This window comes from Ptychodera flava, chromosome 9, assembly GCF_041260155.1.
Source record: "Ptychodera flava strain L36383 chromosome 9, AS_Pfla_20210202, whole genome shotgun sequence".
Classification (NCBI taxonomy): domain Eukaryota; kingdom Metazoa; phylum Hemichordata; class Enteropneusta; family Ptychoderidae; genus Ptychodera; species Ptychodera flava.
In genome coordinates this window covers 33,306,404-33,326,269 of record NC_091936.1, presented here as the reverse complement: position 1 = coordinate 33,326,269, position 19,866 = coordinate 33,306,404, and the positions used below count along the sequence as shown (strand labels likewise).

The 19,866-nt window shown below is 39.0% G+C and overlaps 2 protein-coding genes across 4 annotated transcripts; one reads left to right on the top strand and one right to left on the bottom strand.

The window, feature by feature from the left end:
* Window positions 1–287: 287 nt before the first annotated feature.
* LOC139140745 (solute carrier family 35 member G1-like) lies at window positions 288–13,481 on the bottom strand. Of its 3 annotated transcripts, none has more exons than XM_070710133.1 (2): window positions 13,218–13,481; window positions 288–3,367 (listed from the first exon to the last, which is right to left on the bottom strand). In XM_070710133.1, exon 2 carries the CDS (start codon window positions 3,222–3,224, stop codon window positions 2,148–2,150), a length of 1,077 nt encoding a protein of 358 aa, XP_070566234.1. In that variant the 5' UTR covers window positions 3,225–3,367; window positions 13,218–13,481; the 3' UTR covers window positions 288–2,147. The 3 variants fall into 3 exon arrangements, with proteins under 3 accessions (XP_070566234.1, XP_070566235.1, XP_070566236.1); XM_070710134.1 differs by lacking the exon at window positions 13,218–13,481 and adding an exon at window positions 4,025–4,495; XM_070710135.1 differs by lacking the exon at window positions 13,218–13,481 and adding an exon at window positions 3,619–4,011.
* A 177-nt stretch (window positions 13,482–13,658) lies between these two features.
* Window positions 13,659–17,836, top strand: LOC139141286 (uncharacterized). Its single transcript, XM_070710911.1, has 4 exons — window positions 13,659–13,748; window positions 14,811–14,910; window positions 15,769–15,960; window positions 16,652–17,836. Exons 1-4 carry the CDS (start codon window positions 13,659–13,661, stop codon window positions 17,371–17,373), a joined length of 1,104 nt encoding a protein of 367 aa, XP_070567012.1. The 3' UTR covers window positions 17,374–17,836.
* The last annotated feature ends 2,030 nt before the right edge of the window (window positions 17,837–19,866 follow it).

Here is a 19,866-nt window from a genome sequence, read left to right as displayed (position 1 = left end):
GAAGTGTCATCACATGATACATGTGCACGAATTGGAAGGCATGTTTTACTATATGGGGGTCAATTGACTCTGGCAATGAAGGTTTGTCGGAGTCTCTCTCTCTCTCTCTCTCTCTCTCTCTCTCTCTCTCTCTCTCTCTCTCTCTCCCCTAAACAGCAAAGCCTATAGTATACCAAAAAGTTTGGCTGTTGACCGTAAAACTATCATCATATTATTTTAGGACAGAAAAAATTCTTTCTTCCCTTGCGAGAAGTCGTATGTGATAAAAGAATGACCCTCATAAAACATGAGATTTAACAATATTTAATGCACGTCTACAGAACATTCAATTCGGTGAAAACCTAATCAGATTCGGAATCATACAAACAGTCTTTGTTTACAAAACAATGTCCATTGTTCAGCTTGTGGCATAAAAAATACGATTGGAACTAATTTTGGATAATTGGGCCTTCATATTTTTCAAATTTCTCACAAAGTGTTAGGTGCCATATAGCTGAATGTTGCAATATTACAAATTACCCATAACAATTAACAAGTGTGCAACTTTAAAAGAAAAGCAGATGAGCTTACATTTGCAGGTTAAAACGACCTTGCTTCACCATCCAATTATCCCAAATTGGTTTCAATCGTGTTAATTAATTATTTGGTTTCATCGGGACGTGTTTAAGTCACTTTAGCATAATTGTGGAAGTACAAGATGAAAAACAAGTTACAGAACTTTAAAATGCTTCAGGGCGCTCCGTTAAAGGGACAAAGTCGCTCTTTTTGACCTTTTTGTGATTATCAAGAAAACGATGGAGTACGTGCATAAAGTCATTGTACAAAATGACGACGGAAAATAATTGCAGAAATGTAATAAATTACCCGTTTGCTGAATGCCAACACATGATTTCATTTGTGACTCTTATAGATAAAGTAGATTTTTTAGCTATTTTTCCTTGCATGGTGAGAATTGCACACATGACCTTTTTGATACAGACCTTGAAATGTTTCACTGAACGTTTAATACTGTCTACCTGCAAGCTGAGCTGAGGTAGTACACATTTGATTGGTGTTTTGGCATGTATCAAAAAGTCAAACGAGACAAATTATTTTTATATCAAATATTAAAGATTTATGAAAAAAGCTCAGAAAATTGCGACCTTGTCCCTTTACCGAGGGTAAGTGAAGTATAATTTTATAACTGGACAAAGTTGGATAAATGAGTAGACAATACAGACAGATAGACAGACACGGAAAAGTAGAAAGTTAGGCACAAACAGATCATAAATAGATGGATATAAATGGATAGATAGATTGATAGATAGCCGGGATAGATTGATGGCTGGCTGGCTGGCTGGCTGGCTGGCTGACTGGCTGGCTGGATAGACAGATAGATAGATAGATAGATAGATAGATAGATAGATAGATAGATAGATAGATAGATAGATAGATAGATAGATAGATAGAGAGAGAGAGACAGACAGATATATAGATAGATAGATAGATAGATAGATAGATAGATAGATAGATAGATAGATAGATAGACAGATAGATAGACAGACAGACAGATAGATAGATAGATAGGTATAGATAGAGAGAGAGATAGATAGATAGATATATAGATAGATAGATAGAGATAGATAGATAGATAGATAGATAGATAGATAGATAGATAGATAGATAGATAGATAGATAGATAGATAGATAGATAGACAGATAGATAGATAGATAGATAGATAGATAGATAGATAGATAGATAGATAGATAGATAGATAGATAGATAGATAGATAGACAGATAGATAGACAGATAGATAGATAGATAGATAGATAGATAGATAGATAGATAGATAGATAGATAGATAGATAGATAGATAGATAGATAGATAGATAGATAGATAGATAGATAGATAGATAGATAGATAGATATTGAAATAAATACCAATAAACCGAGTATGAAATAAACAATCCCAAATTTTGAACTCGATTAATATAATGTTGAGAAATAATTTAAATGGGAAATTTCTCGGTGTGAAAGCTTCGCAAAATAATACAGCCGTACGCTAGAAGTCCTTTGGTTGTAGTCAAGGATAGCTTTTTCGGCACATGTCTGAGGATTGCTGAGCTTGAAACAAACTATGTAGGAATTACTTGATTGTAAGAGTGCCTACTTTTTCATGACCTGCGTGTTGGTCCACCACGATGACAGGGCGGCCAGAAAGGAACTCAAAAGAACTAACCCTCCTCCGGTAAATTCTAACCAGCTGGGAACCAGTCCGAATATCAAGACATCGGCAAGAAAGCCGCATATCACCTGTATATTGAAGAGTAATGTGACCTTGGCCGCGGTTTCAAGTTGCAAAGCTCGATTGAAGGTAAGGCAATACGGTAGATAAAGCGCGATCATTCCTACCATGTAGCCGATAACGCTCATATTGTTTTTCAAGACGGTGAAAAGGTTTTCCGTCTTCGGTAGAAACAGCATCGGAATGCTGATGACAATGCCACAGAGGCCGTTAAAGAGCATCACCACTAAAATCGAAAGGTCGCGGGTCATCAACCTTGTGAAGATGGCGCCACTGCCAAGCAGCAAGGGCGCGATCACGGTGAGAACGTACCCGAGCCAATCCGAGTCGCTGTGCTCTGCGGATCCGAAAATGAAATCTGGCCGCGTAATGAGCAGGATTCCTACCAGGCTGACCGCAGTTGTTATCCAATCGACGATTTGCAATTTGTCCCTCAAGAAGATGCATGCCATGAACTGGGAAAAAATTGGTAAAAATCCTAAGGCAATGGCAGAGGCATCGCCAATACCGATATAAGCCAGTGAGTAATAAAAAGCAATATCAGCCCCGTTTTCCGCGAAGCCCTTGCATATGTTATATATAACATCTCTCTTTTCGATGGCTAGCAAGCTGATGGATTTGTACAGCATTAAAGGTACGATCACTAGTACCATAACAATTGATTTGATGAGCAACTGTTGCGCGGGCGCTACACCACCATTCATGCCGAGAAGCACGAAAACGTCAGAAAAACCGAGGCAAATACCGCTAGTCAGTGCATACACGACACCTGCAATTGAGGCCCAGCAATTCCTTGACTTCTCTTCTTCAGTTCTCCCTGTCTCCTCGTCAACTCGGTCGGTGACAGTCGACCCATTCGACCGGTTTCTTCGTAATATGGAATCATACTCAGTCACTTGTTCGACCTCGCCCCTATCGGTACTTGTGCTTCCTCCCATGGTAGAAGATGAATTCACTGTTTTATTGTTGAGTCGGTCAACGTTTACATAAATGTTCTCCGGTTTTACTTCTTATACCTACGTGCGCTCGAAAATATCCTACAGTATTTGGTATACCTCAACATTAGTGGTACCTATTTACCCTGAAAATAAATGAGGCAAAGAAACAAAAGTTAGCGATAGGTCTTCGCAACCATTACAGCACACTTCATTGAATGTATATATGTGAGCACAACAGCTCAGTCTTAAAGACTACCTTTTCAAGAGTACTTATTACCAATCACAGAAATTCTCATCGTCTTTCAGTCATAACAAAAAAACAAAACAAACAAACAAAAATAAACAAACAAAACAAAAACACCTCCAAACCAAGATATATTGCTGTAAACCGTACCTTGGTTAACGGGGTAGCCTTGTACTCCCAATCATTTTCAAAATTCGATCATATGAGCCAGCAATAGCGCCAACGTTTGTTAATTCAATGCAATGATAAAAGTCAATGGGGTTAGTCTTGACCAGCGTTAAGCTTTTTCTCTTGTTCCATATTACCATTCCAAACGAATGTGTCATGTAATATGGTAATAAAAATGTAATGAAATGAAAAGAAGAGAATGAGATCATGTACTCTTCTTTAAAATAAATACGACTCCAAAAAAACCCCCCAAAACTTTGAAAATGTTAAAGCAACGAAGCGCTTATGATATCAATTCCAGTTTTCTTTGATGTGCATCTATCTGGGACAAGGAAGTCCAATGATTACTATTTAAAAAACCTTTTGACGAATTAATACCTGATCTTACCGAGTTATAGTGTGAATCCGTAGTGATCAGCACAATCGTTCGTCGAAGTATGATTATAGCACAGGGCATGTTAATGTGACGGGTGCCATTCAAATTATACCCAGTGTCGGTCAACAACGTTTAGCACCTCTAGCCAACAGAAGTGACTATCTCATTCCCGCATTACATGTCTGCTCATTTATACTTGTATGCTTGTCGAATTTTCGATTTGCTGTCGATTTTGTCATTTCCGCTTATTTCTATAGATATTCAAAAATATTTTTTATAATCATTACGAATCAATTAAAGTTTCTTTAAAGGAATGTAGCACTTGTTAATGTCGATTGCAATCGAATACTGCGATCGATACGCGAAAGCTGTTCATTAATTTTGTGGTTGCAAAACAAGCGATTAATAGTTCTGACGCTACATTTCGTGTATTCCTTTTCAGGATTATTGGATTTAAGAATTTGACAAAAGAATGTCGTTAACTTAAACACGTAGTCAGGGAGTACGTACTCACCATTTGGTTTGAAGCAATAATATTTTTCAATTCTGGCATTTCCCAGCGTATTGAGTTTTGTCTCACCAACATCAACGAAGCCAGCCGTGCTGTAAACAACATAGGCACTATTCTACATGCACACAAGTTCGGGCGGGAATGCTGAGCGCGAGCAAGCAGATCAGACGAAAATCACCTCCGGGAGGCCTCAAAATTTTTGATAAATTGTAGAGAAAGGCATTATTGTTATATATAATATTATATATAATATTATATTGTGCACCACTGTTACAATTTATCGTTTAATGTATTACATAGCTTACCCTATAAGAGCCCTCCTTTTTAAATGCCCGTTCCTTTAGTCGTTTACAAACAATACCTTGTATAGGCCTACTGTTATGCTCGCTATGGGGCCAATTTTTTGATAATCGGATAAATTATCAGTAAAAAAAGCCACAATTGACAAAGCTATAATATAATAAAGTAATCTTGCCTGTTCCCGTGTCGTATCAGCATACAGTGTCATTTGTGCTGCTTTCGTCTCGTGTCTGACGCAGCACAATGGTACGAATGCTGATATGACGCAAGGTGATAACTACAGACTTATCATATTGTCGTAATCCAAGTTGAGAAGTATATCTAAGGAGTCTGGAACTGACGACGAGTGATGATGCTGCGTGTCAATCAGTGCTCGAAATTAACTTTTTGCCTTGGTAGTCCCAATGGGCTACCTTTTTCTGAAGTTGGTAGCCCAGTCTCACAGCGATCAACATCATGTCGCCCACATAAGTAATTTCATGTCCCAGGTTTTGGTAGTCCGTGTGGGCTACCATTTCATGGGTTTTGGTAGCTCCAGAGAGGAGTTGGTAGTCTGTGGGCGCGGGACTGCCGCTAATTTCGAGCCCTGCTATATGTTGGTCTGTCTATTTATTCAGTATCATGGTTATGTCGGAGATCGACGCCATAAAGAATGCAATAACATGACAGATTTCTTCCTTCATTAGAAAACTTACAAAAGTACAAATTATCACTTGCCCGTGTGGCATGCAACAATGCTATTGTCGCAAACCCACGCTATGAATAAATTTAAACGGTGATAACAGTTCAATATTACAGGTTTGTTACTATAACCCTATACACTGCACGCGAGCGACATCGGACAACGCTGCCTACAATTCGGAAGAATATTGTTGTTGCATGCGCGGCTGCTGTTGCAGCTTGTTGTCTGAGCCATGAATTCACTCGAATTAATGTGACTTTTAGTAGCAATTGTAACACTAGCAGGTTTATTTTCGTCCTTTAGAAGGAAAATGCGGTCAAATATTTGTTTATGCACATTAATAAGAGAAAAAATGATGTCATTTGCGATCAGCGCCATTTGTTGAAATACAATAGAACATGACGGTATACCGGTAGTTAATGGGAGAATTGTGTGTAAACGATTAAGACCATGTTGTCGATACCTTGCTGGTACTTCGTGGCGCCATTATTGTTATAGTGCAAATCGAGTGGACTTGCAGATTGATTTATCGCGTCCCAGGATGCTAATGTATCGAAAACGTGATATAGTATTTTTTTTAGCCCAAATTTAGAAAATGACAATATATCCATGTCCAGAATTTTACAAATGATGGGAAAACCTAGAATTTTTAGGCTTTACTTTTATTCCGCCTTGCGCATAATTATAAAAATATTTGCGTAAACATAAACAGGTTTCATTCATAAATTATATAGGCCTACGAGTCAGAGTCCGATCTGTTATTTTGCATTCTAGGCCTACGCCATGAGTGACAAATCATCTATATCTCAATGAACACCGTAAGAAAAGGTACTGGGACTCAAAAAATAGTCACGCGGCAAGAACATTTTATGGCGCAATAAGATGTGTTTTTACAATCGTTACTGTTCAAAAACTTTCCTCTGCTCTCCAAAATTTCGATCGCGCTCCATCGTCGTACGGAACGTGGAGACGAGACAATTTTTAGCTCACATGTTAACACACGTGAGCTAATAATGCCATAGCGATGTCTGTCTGTCTGTCTGTCTGTCCGTGTGTATCTGTCTGTCTGTCTGTCTGTCTGTCTGTCTGTCTACACGATAACTCAAAAACACCTGAACGGATTTGGTACTATACGCTAATGGCAAGAACTGATTAGATTTGGGTTAGTTTGGCTTGCATATTAATGAAATTATGACATATTATATTTTTCACATAATTGTTTCATATTGAGACATTAGTGTGGACATATATAAAGAAATACTGCGCAAAATTTCATGAAACTTTTCAGTAATGACGATACTGTGAGTGTCATGTCAATTATATGCTCATTTGCATATCTAGTAAACTTTTGTAATTGGTAATATAACTCCGAAAGTCATATCTAAATTTGATGATACCTGCTACAGATATTGATCTGATAGATATCCAACTCTACTGAGAAGCATTGACAAGTGTCAAGTTAAGAACCAGCTCATTTACATATCTAATGAAGTTTTGTAATTAGTCATATAGTGTGGAGAAATGAAAGGCGTACTCGACCAATTTCTTCAATCTTCAAACGATCTTTATTTATAAAACCGACGTTTCGGCAATACACAGATTGCCTTCCTCAGGGTAAAAACTAATAGATAAAAGCGGATAAAATAGAACGTGTCAAAGGAAGGTGGAACGACTACAGCTAGCTAAATGCGACAATAATATCCCCGGGGGAAGAATATGATGAATCTGCGTCTTTGTGAGGATTTGTCATCATGATTTTACTTTCCTGTAGTCATTCCACCTTCCTTTGACACGTTCTATTTTATCCGCTTTTATCTATTAGTTTTTACCCTGAGGAAGGCAATCTGTGTATTGCCGAAACGTCGGTTTTATAAATAAAGATCGTTTGAAGATTGAAGAAATTGGTCGAGTACGCCTTTCATTTCTCCACACTGTGTCAAGACTTTGCTGTACTCCCGCTTCTTCCTGATGACTTCAATAGTTGCAGTTGGACTGACCCTATTTCTTGGAATTCTAGTCATATAACTCTGAAATAACTCCACCAAACTTGATGAAATGTGCTGCAGCAGATACTGATCCGACAGATATCTGACGGTGCTTAGAAGCATTAAGTAGTGTGAAGTGTATTAAGGATTCAAATGCATATTTAATGAATGTTGAAATTTGTGATATAACTCTAAATTTATGGCACGTAATTTGGTGAAACTTGCTACAAATATTGATCTGATAAATATCTACTTGCCGTGTGAAGCCCTAAGCAATGTCAAGTTAATAAAAAGCGATATCTGATTGTTCTGTAAAGCGTACTACTATGTAATGAAGCTGTTGTAAACCACATGAACACATTCAATTCACATCTGGTGTTTGTTTACACGACTGAGAGTTGCTATGTGACCAGGTGTCGAGGTGCGACATCGCTGTCATCCGGCCCTGCGCTCACTACCTGCTCGGAGGTATCAGTCCCTTGCAAACTGTAGAATGTCTGCTAGAGCTTTTAAAGAACTTAAATGAAATAAACACAGATTCAACATATTCTTCCCCCCGGGATATTATTGTCGCATTTAGCTACCCGAAATATCCTTACTTTCAATTTTTTTATGTCGGAAACACTTCATCGTATATGAGGAATACGGCGGCCATTTTGCATTTTTACGTTGCTTATTACTGTAAAATTGCAAATATAGTATAGGAACACCCAAAAACTGATGACGTTTATCACGCATATCTCTACTGATGTTTTACGGTAAACGTATTCAGGATGTAACGATATGGGCATGCCGGGTGTATGATAAACATTAACGATATGGGCATGCCGGGTGTATGATAAACATTAATAACCTAACCATTTCTCTTGTCTTCTGGACTAACAGCATTCCTTTGTAGACTAGACCCACAGAAATATATTTTACCAATTAAACTGTACAAATATTCCGTCGTAAGACAAAACACAAAACAGAGTTGGTTCATACTTCAATAGGCCCTATTGTTCTTCAACAGAAGAACAAAACATTTTGTAAAGCTAGAGTAACACTCTCTTAAAACGTTTTCGGTACGTTAAACGGCTACATAAGTAATGTACTCTAATTGACACTTTTCTTAAACTTGGCCATACGATTATAGTTTATCAGAGAGAGAGAGAGAGAGAGAGAGAGAGAGAGAGAGAGAGAGAAGAGAGAGAGAGAGAGAGAGAGAGGAGAGAGAGAGAGAGAGAGAGAGAGAGAGAGGGGGGGGGGGGCAATCTGAGTCTCTGGCAAGTGACTACGGCCTACATAATCTGCCACATAGGCTGGTCAGTACCCGGATGGTAACCATTGTGAAATAATGATATGTCGCACCTGCCAGTGTCTCAAAACGTCCCATGACTGTTAATTTGTTGCGTCGGTTTAGACTGTTTGATCGGAACGACCTACATTTGTTGTTTACAAGCACACGATTCCGAAATAACGAGAGTTCACTGATGGCTCCTTTTAAGATCTAGAGCGTACTGTATCTCCTCTTACCGATAATTTCTTGTCGCATATCCGATCCACTTTTCTTTCTGTTATTGAGTCTCAATTATCAAAATAAAGTTTACATGGTATAGAAAGACATAAACCTAACAAATAAAACCGAAGTGGTGCTGATTAATGAGTGTTGACGTCAATAAAATATATTTTTTCATATTAATCGATTCTGTATTATCCTGGAGCTGCGTGAACAATTTTCACGGGCTTTGAGCAATAACGATATGTTGGACACGAAAATCGATCTTATATTGAATAAATTAGAGAAAAAAATGTCAGTAGAAGCCAGAAATGAAAAATGAAGTCTTGAAAGAAAACGATTCCTTCTTAACACTTTTGACAGAATGTACACTATGACTTCGAGATAATTGATGTGTGACGTCAAGGAGGAGAAGTAATAGCAATAGAAACGATATTTTTGATGACGTCAGGCTATTTATTGTGCCGTCGGTATATTTATCCTGAGTAAACAAATCATTTTGAAGGTTTTTTGAGGCGATGTTACGCCAGACCGGAAAGAATACGGTTTAATAGGTACAAGAATGGAAAGAAGACAGTCGCGTCAGGTGAAACAATCATTGTTGATCACAGTGATAGCGTGCGACCGGTAATTCCCACATGACCACTGTGTGACGTTTACATTATCAAAATCGGTAAATCGACATGGGGACTTCCAGCAAAGAAAAAAGATAAATAAGTACAAGAGAATCAGCCGATTTGTAAGCTGTTTCAAATTCATGCTCAGAGTTTTGTCTCGCCAGTGAAACCCGATTGTATTGTCACGACTTTCCTTTGCCTTCATTAAAGGGATAAAGTCGTGGGAACAGCGCTCAAAGGTCGTGTTGGACCCTTACAACCAATGTAGACACTGCATACAAGGTACGATGGTGATTGATGAAAGTGTAAACATGTCTGTCATAAGCTACATCATATAATAATTCATTAATTATTATTAATTTATTAATTATTATTATTTATTTAATAAATGTTGCAGCTATGATCATGAGGTGTATCTAGATATCGTGCACGAAATACATTGCTTGTTTTATAAACAAGAAATTCGCACAGGCGCAGTTTCAACTACGGTTTCCCTTTAAGTTGTGTAGTATTATAGGGTCTAAGCTACGAGGAATAACTCTGCATGAATCATTGTTTCTCGTGGATTTAACCCACCGAAAATACCTACTATACATCCCTTCTTCTTGGATTTTTTCTTTACATTGGTTTGTCATCATTATTTCATAATCGATTAAGATCCTTGCCTTTGGACTATCTTGAGCGCCAAGCTTTTAAAAAAGTTTATCATTTAAAGTGTTTGTGCTAAATGGAGGCCACTGGTGCATTGTAAAATAAAGACTGGTTCCTGACTTGTGTTTTTTATATCTCCCCTCGCGGACGATTTGATTTGATGCCCCTTGAGGCATAATCAAAAATACAGATATATTTGGGAGAAAATGACCTTGTCCCCTTGTTGTTACATTTACACATCGCCCTCTTGAGGCGTAATCAAATATTTTTTCCATTGAAAGAAAGTGCCCCTGTCCCTGGTTGTTACAACTTTTACACAGGGAAGTAAGAGACATTTCCATATTGTTTAGAGAAAGTGACCTTGTTCCTGGTTTACATTAATGTAGAACGCGCCTCGGGGACAGACATTCGGACTCTCAATTTTTATGATTCTCTTCTGATATATCACTTGTGGGGCTCTTGGTGTAAGAAAACTTCTAACCTGCTTAGTTTTTCAAAATTCGAAATTTTTTTTTATTTTTCTCTGTAGAGAGTCACAGGGATGGCGGTCACTTTGAATTTCAAATATCGGTAAATCTTGGATTATTTGTTTCTCTAGTACCAAAATTTGAACGGCGAACCCTGGTTTTATTCTTGATTTAAGTCTTTCACTTTCGAGGTGTATACAACCTTAATATTATCTTACGAATATGTAATGATGGCCAACACGCACTGAAAAGGAAAACACAAGCCTAACCAGGTAAAATACAAAGCCGAGTGGCTATATAATATATATATATATATATATATATATATATATATATATATATATATATATATTATATATAATCCCATGGAATTTTTCTCTGTTTGACGTCATCGTATACGAGTGTTTTTCGCGGAGTCGTACAACTTCGAGCCGAAGGCGAGCAGTTGTGCGGCTCCGCGAAAAACACGAGTATACGATGACGTCAAACAGAGAAAAATACCATGGGATTATATATTTATCACATGAACAGTCTTCTTATTTTTCTTTTGACGTAGATGGATCACAATTATCGTAACAAATTGCATGAATTTCGTCGCGCTTTGTGTTTTACTTACGCGGATTACTTTCATTTAAAGAGTAAAGCGGCCCGTCACCCAGGAGATACTTTCATTCATAAATCCCATCAAGCTGAAATTTGCTACATTAAAGAGTATCTCCACCAACCAGACGTACGGATTTGGTCACGTGAACGTGTCAATCATTGTCTCGCGCTGTACCGATGCCAAGGCAAGTTGGCCTCGGCCAGACATAGCTTTCACCGTGCTAGCGACGGATAACCATAGAGTTACTTAGAATATTTACAATTATATTTATGAAGTAAATGAGACGACACGATCGAAACAGTAATTCTCATTCTCAGAGATGCCGTGGCTTTCAAAATATCACACAAGTTTACGACCTTTGCGAGCGCGAAAGATTCCGTTCGATGACACACTCATTGCATGTCTGTGCCCACAACGTTGCCGTCACCGGTCTCTGCCGGTGTCAACTGGTCAATCCCGATCTCGGTCATCAATGTTTTCATCTTACGAACTTTGATGTTTGCATTGACACATATCTCGTCCATGTATACATCCTAATTTTGTTGACGGAAACTCTGTTTTGAGTGTTGTCTGAGTCAACTTTCGAAGTACATGGGATTCCACAGCGCTGCACACAGCTCGAGCTACAGCATTAGCCTATGCCGCGCTGCAAGTTTGATTCCGAGCGAGAATTTACGGATCCGAGTTTTTGTGCGATTAAGGAAATTGATCGTTGTTAGTCGAATGACTTTAGGCTTGTGCCTCCAATGTCGCTTTCCCGAAGATTATACTATACTCCTTTATTCAGTTTGAGGTGTAGGTTTCGGTTTTATCGCCAACCGGGATCGCCAGGTACGACGTCCACACGACTCGACTGGAGCCGAGACGTTACTGAGCCATTAAAATAACGATCGTCGGTATCTCCATTCGATTCTCGGGAAAAGCTATTGTTTTAGCGACTTGAAATTTCGTTGGACAAATATGCCTTCTATGTTTCCATGTCTGGATTTATCGGGTCACCTTTTTGTAAAAATAACGTGCGAGCTAGCACGGCATCGATCACAACAAATGTGTTCGTGTCGCGACGCCTGCATGTATGAACAGTACCATGAAAGAAAAAAGTTCCGGTTGATGACGTACAACAGGGGTAATTCGGATTTCTTATCCGTCCTGTTCTACGTCACACAGGTGGGAATTCGGGCCAGTTCATGTGATAAATATATATATATATAAAGCGTATGCGCGATGCTGTCAAAACAAGTCGAGGCAAGATGGAGAGCTAGAGCCGGGGCATTTCATGATGTAGACAGCGTTTGTGTCGCATCTCGAACTTTTACCCAACTGAGAATTAAAAATGGCAGGCTTCATATACTCATACATAACTATAACGTAACTATAGAAAGTATTAATTCAATCTTGCATGTACAATTTCCGTATGCATTTGAGTTTCTCGTCAAGTAGAACAGTTAAAAACGGTGAAGCTTAAAATACTAAATAAGAAAATGGTAGGGCAGGGATATGTGTAGAAGAACGGATACACACATGGTAATTTTAATTCGGGGGTCAGCGTTTGATATAATATGGAGTTGTGACTGAACAGATCACTAATGGTCAAAATTGGCGGAGAATCTTTTTGACATTGACCGCGCACTTACATTATTCGTTCTGAACGTATTCTTATTTAAGTGTTCTCGAACGAGATACAACAAAGAATTCAAGATTCCGATTTCTGTGCGCGTGCCATTCGCCTACAAATCTGTATGCTTTGACCAAGATTGTCTGCACACTGAAGGACAGCATGAGCTGGTCGATAAGCGCTCTTATGGACTCTATATCTGGTAGCGGACAATTTCACAGTTCAGCCAGACAGCGGGGTAGGAGAATGCTCGGCCCAATCACCTTGCCACTTACCGTACGTAATGTAGATCCCACCTTTCATCTTCTTCGATTTCCAGAAAGAGAACCGTTCAAACCCACCTCGTTTCTTTTCTAGACGCATAATCTTTAAATAGAAAGAGCGAAAGAGCCGGGTGGCAATGACTTGGTACTTGCTGAACAGCAAGCTTGTAAGAGTGTATACATTCACCTCAATTTCCCGATGGATGAACTTTTGCGTTGAGCTCCGATTGGTCACCCATGGCATTGTCATCTGCCCCAGTGCTTAGTGTTAGGGCACACTCCCTCCAGGGACTGGTGGACTGTTGTCAGGGCCAAGGGAATCAAAATATTTTAATCTCAACAGGCGAATCAGTTTTGAACTGAACTGAACTGAACTGAACTGAACTTAGCTCAACTCATTTTATGGCAATTGCCGCGGTACTGATCGGTTTCCGGGCATTAAATTGTCCAAAGATGCAACTCGAATTCATGACAAATGCTATTAACAACACCGAAAAAGAATGCCCACGAGAAAATTACGGTTTGTATTCTTGCACTGGGAAAGTGAGTTCATTTGAAGTGTTTAATGAACATCATAATGTCTAGGAGAATAGCAGATACCTCAAAAGTATATGAGTTCAATTCAATTCAATTCCATTCAATTCAATTCAATACAATTCAATTCATCTTTATTAATTCATCCCTTAAATCATGTTTGGCGGACAACACACAAAAAAATCACAACAAATAACAATTACTAGACTAAAACTAAAATTCAGTGAAAACACACAATTAAGATGCATAATTTAGAAACCGCACAGCGGTAGGGATAAAATAATTCTTGAGTCGGTTTGTTTTGCAAACTAGACACTCATTATGCAGTTATGCAGGCCTCTCCTATTACACACAAAAATACGCTGGTATATGTTGGTGCTTTAGTTTGGATAACCTCGTATCAATATCTAGTGACATTGCATTTTCACCCCAGGTGACATCTTCTTCTGCCAAACTTATGTTGAAATACACAAATTATTCGTTATGCAAATACATGGCATTCGTGACAGAATTAATGTTATTGTTGGCAAATGATCTGCAGTCCGTATATTTGACACAAACACCGAGTTGAACTCTGGGCCTGCTGTCATGATTTTAAGACCAGACTGTGATTTATATACAGAAACACAGTAATCAAAGTAACCTTTCACCGTTAAACGATAACGATATGATCTTCTTTTTAGTTATTCTATTATTAGCGGTGATGGGATTTCAGCCTGTTATATATACAATATTACATGATAGCTTTGTCAATACCAGTGAATTTATATGAATTCATACCCTCAAATTATTACTGATAATGCATCCGATTTTCCACTTTGTGTCCCAAGATGTTTTCTACATTTACAAATTCACTGGCGTCGACGCAACTATAAAATAATGGCAATAATAAACCCTCTCCCGGACCATAATCGACAAAGCAAACTGCACGACATAATGTACGAGGCGAAGCCGAGTACATTATGTCGTGCAAAGTTAGCTTGAGTCCATTGTGGGCCGGAGGGGGTACACTAATGCTTAAGTAAAACTTTAACCCTGAAAATGTGTCCTTTTATATTCCTTTTATTTTAGAGTGCTGACCTTCTTGCATCAACAGAGAAAGCTAAGAATGTTTTGAGAAACATTTATATCCCGAGACCGTATCGTGTGCGGGACTTCGATGACTTAATTGGTAGGTTTGTAATAAAATATAAAACTAAGAAAATATTTCAGCTGCTTGAGCCGAGAAGAATTATTCAACGTTTCTAGATACATAAGCGCTCTGGGCGCGATGAATCCCGCGCATTTCCACTCGATGGGAATATGGCAATAGTGGTTCATCAAATTACCAGCAAGTCAAAAACATGGCGGAATTCGTTCACACCGTTATAAGTCCTGCCATGCCAGTAATTTCTCTACTGATACAATCAATTGCAGAGATGTAGAAATCCTGTTCACATTTCCAATATTGTATTTATGTAATATGGATATTAGCTCATTCAGCTGTGACTTGTTGTGTTCTGTCTGTAAAAATACTGTAACATTAATTTTTGTTGTGAATTTGTTAAAATGCCAAAAGTGATCGACTTGTTAACACGGTTTGTATGTCTACTATGTTCAAATTAATCGCCGACAAATACTCTGTATCCCATCATCCTTTATGGTAAAACAGAATATGTCTTGGATTTCTTGGACAAACAAAAGAGAAAAACGATATCAAAAGTTTAGCTACTGGATATTTGAGAGGGACTTTCAACAAGCATTCTTCGGACGAACGAACGGACGGACGGACGAGCGAACGAACGAACGAACGAACAGAACGAACGAACGAACGAACGAACGAATGAGTTGAGTTTATGGGGGAAAATATGCGCACAGGCGCGCTCAAATATGTTTATCTCCTCCCAGACTCTGAGGAGACTGCAATACTATATTTGCACCCTTTTTGCTTTGTCCCTTATGATATAAGGTATAGTGTGTGACTTCATCTACAAAAATATAGTGAAGCATAAAATATTAGAGATTTCCCCCATTTGTATGTTCGTTTCAGATCGATTTCCTCTCCTCGGAGGCCCTCTGTCAGCATTGAACGAGGAAGATTACCCTTATTTCTGGGACACTTTCGGCGTTTGGTTACTAGAGAGAGGACGGCCGACCACCCAGGGTCGCCTTGGCTTTTTCCCAAGTCTGATTGGCAAGGGCGCCAATGCTCAAGATGTCTTTGCGCTGACTTTTGCTACGTGTAGGTACATGAAAATTTAATCTCCAGTGTGGCATTGCATCAGTTATTTTGAAATTTGCAAGTATGTAAATAATAACGATAGTAATGACCACAACAAAACATCAACAACACGATAATAATGATAATATTTTTACTGTCACCATTATTGTTGTCGTTGTGCTTTTGATGATATTACACAATAATTACCGCAAGAAAAATACAAAATAGTATTTCAGTGCAAATATAAAATGTCTCTTTTGGGAAGGGAACTTGACACGTAAAAAACTACTCGAATAAAATATTATATGATTCTTATACGGAATGATATAACGAAAACGCTATATCGATTTCTTTAAGGATTAAAACTTACGAAAATGCCAAATCGTCGAGTACTTTGTTGTGCATGATTCTTCCTGTGCAAGCTTATGCTCCTATATTTCTTATTACAGCATTTTAAGTCCGTTGAGAGGGAGGGAGGGAGGAGGGAGGGAGGGAGGGCCAAAAAAGCAGACACCAACAGACCGGCAAACGTAATACACGTAGACAGACACGCGTAGACATATCATTATCGATCAGTTTGTCAGAGTCGACAGAGACAATAGAGAGAGGATAGGAAAACATTGACAGACTTTATTACGTAAAACTTGGCAACGGTTACGGAGAACGGAGAAGTTATTGAGTTTCCTTGGTTTTCACTGAATTCTTTTCCCAGACCATCGATGGCCAGCCTGCTATTGGAGAGACGTGTATTGTTACCGCTGCTATCTATCACGCATATTCCGTCGTGGTTACAAGTGCGTGCGCCACCGTTACAAACTCTGGGTTCAGCACCTGATGGAAGAAATACAACGAGCTCGTGAGTCCGATCAACTGAAGGGCTCAAAAAGTGTCCTAAGAAAAGCCTACCGAAGCCGGGCCGACAAGTCCTTGCGCGGTGCGTCAAAGACGTCGTCAGCGTCGGCAAAAGCTGTGACGTCGCCGGGCTCGTCTGAGACGACGCGTCCGTCGGTTGGCTGGCGGGATCGTGAGAAAGACCTCAAACAGACCACTGCGCCGACACGCGGTGTCTTAAAGAAAGGAAAGGCTGGTTCAAGCATAAACAGACACGACATCTATGTAGAGGACACAGGGATAAGACATTACAATAGCGATTCACTCGAGTTGAACAAGGACAGACCCTCCTCCAGTCACTACAGTAGCAAAGGAAACCGATCAAATGAACAAGGGGTTTCCGGGGACGCACATACTCAAGTAGGGCAAAAGACAAAAGCGGAGTTGAAGACAAGTTCGAGTAGCAGCTCTGGCAGCACTGTCACAGCAACCACATCTGAATGGACATCCTCTGTAACAGAAAATACACTGAAATCCATAACCGTTGAGGATCTCGACGACACCAGTGAAGACACCAGTAGACTCAGTCTACAAGATCTTTGATAATCAAAACACTACAAAAATGCGACACATTTTACCATGTTTAACAATTTCCGTCTTCCCTGTTTCGTTTTGTAAAACAAACCCTGCCTCTAATGAAGAGAGATTTTCAATCCATAGGTAAACAAGATTATATCCTGAACTAGAGGATTAGCTGAAGGTCATTTTTTTACATGTATTTAGTCGATAGTTTCATTGGGAATGGACGCTGATATGGTTGAAGTGAGACATGAATTCGAAACATGAAAAATGTAACATGTTATAACACGGTTTGTGGAGGGACCGTGTTATAAGCTAAATTAATATGTGAACGATGATCATTACAAGTGTCATCTCATCATTCGTTTTGGATCACTAATCACGTCCCTGTGTATCCTTGAACTTTTGTGCGTTACCGGTAAAAGTTAGTCACTAGCGTAACTTCGTATCGTAATACCGCGCTCTACCAATCGAATGCTTGCTTTCCTTCAATAAAGCTTGTATGACCTTACCGTCTGTCTCGTAGTAGTTGATTAAAGTACATGACACAAAGTGGCCTTCTTTGCACGAACAATCCCAACGAATCATGATAGCTGCACAGCCAAACTACAAACTTGGGCACTCAATACGGTGAAGTGAATCTCAAAACTTATGATATCGTGCGTCGATCTATGTCCATGGCTTATATTACAAGGGTAATATTACACACTTACTTAATATGGTATCGCAAATATCATGGCAATTCATCGCGCAAATGATAATTATTAATGAAAGTAAATCAACATGAGAAGTATCTTGCTACCAATCCTCATCAAGTTGTTCCAACCAGCATTGTCTAAGAGAGTTTCCCTGACCTGTCCATATAGGCCTAACAATGTCTGATCGAGTTGTTCTTGATACTACCAGCATTTTCTAATCTAGACATCATTTAATACAACCCGCATTTGGCAACGACAACTTTCCGTTTCCGTGTATGCCGGTACAGATCCAAGCTACAAACTGTAACCTGGTGCCCTAGAGTAGGACAAAGATCAAATGACGACGACACAGTTAGACGTTGCTCTACACTCGCCTTCAATAGTTCTTTTACCGGTTCCATGATGCAGTACGAGGCAGGGCATACAAAGCGTACGTTACGCATAGAACTTTTTAGCCGTAGGGTACACGCAGGGTACGTTACTCACAGAACTCTATGGCAGTTTACACCCGGACCTATATTTTCGTCGCTGATGGTTAGAATATACACGGGGCATTATTTGGTATTGCAAATTTGTGTCATTCTTCTATAACAATCCGTTGTACAAAACAAATCAGCATGTTTTCGCTGTTTTGAGCTTATATACGGTGTTTGATAACATCACTGCAATGCATTGTGGGATAACCGGGAAAAGGTCTATAGAGATAGCTATGTTTTGTCAGCTGTTCGGCCATGCCAGTTTGTAAGCTGATCATGGTAGAACTCTACGGTGAAAAACAACCCTCTTGACTTGAGTGAGATCAATGGCAGCGTGGATGCGGTAGAAAGTTTTAATGAAAACATGTTCGGAAATTGCGCCCTCTGCAGTTATCAGACTGTAGTCCCTGCCACGCAAACGATCTCATCTTGACAATTTTTGTGGAAGTGGCCGAGCTTAAGATGCCTGACAATGTGTATACTAGCTTTACGTCTTAAAGTATAGCGTAAAGCTGGGTTGAGTCTATGGACTCCGAACAACGGGGTCAGATAGTCGATGCTACGTATCTTTGATAGAAGCAAAGATAATAGGATGCACTTCCATCGAAAGCATTATTAAATGATTCGATCGGATTAAAACCAAAACAGTAATTTGATACAGTCATGGTCAAAGAAGCAGTACGGATTGGAAGAGACTATTTAAAATTGCTCAGTAACAAACTACCCGAATTGTCGCAAATATATCCCGCAAGTACTCATTTGAAGCGCCTTAGCTTGAAAATAACTATCTATCTATCTATCTATCTATCCATCCATCCATCTATCTATCTATCTATCTATCTATCTATCTATCTATCTATCTATCTATCTATCTATCTATCTATCTATCTATCTGTTTGTCACGCGCGGTATTAATCCGATATATTACGATCACTTTCTAAGTAAATGTTGAAACGAATTAGATATCTGCAGTACCCTTATAGCTTTATTTCTGTGTGATGGGAACAAACATCAACGATTACCTTTGTGTAAATAAACACAAAGGGATTACTTTCATTTTTGTTAGTTTGCATATCAGCTCTTAAAAATACGGGTTTTATTTTTTCACGTGCAACATGGAATACGGCGATGCATATGCTTGCTGTGCCAAATGTTATCTTTTTCCAACAGAGAAGAATTTCAAGTTCATGCATTTTGGAACGGCGATGCATATGTAATATCTTGTATTCCAAATACAATCTTATTCCAGCGGAGAAAACATTCAAGTTCATGCACATTTTGATTTCATTAACTCAGAAATTCAGATTTGAATTAGCTCCATGCTATTTAGCGTTTTCGGGGTT

Coding starts and splice junctions, on each gene's coding strand:
- LOC139140745 (XM_070710133.1), bottom strand. CDS start 3,224: ATGGGAGGAAGCACAAGTACCGATAGGGGCGAGGTCGAACAAGTGACT.
- LOC139141286 (XM_070710911.1), top strand. CDS start 13,659: ATGCAACTCGAATTCATGACAAATGCTATTAACAACACCGAAAAAGAA. Junction 13,749..14,810: donor TGTATTCTTGCACTGGGAAA/GTGAGTTCATTT, acceptor CTTTTATTTTAG/AGTGCTGACCTTCTTGCATC. Junction 14,911..15,768: donor GGACTTCGATGACTTAATTG/GTAGGTTTGTAA, acceptor TGTTCGTTTCAG/ATCGATTTCCTCTCCTCGGA.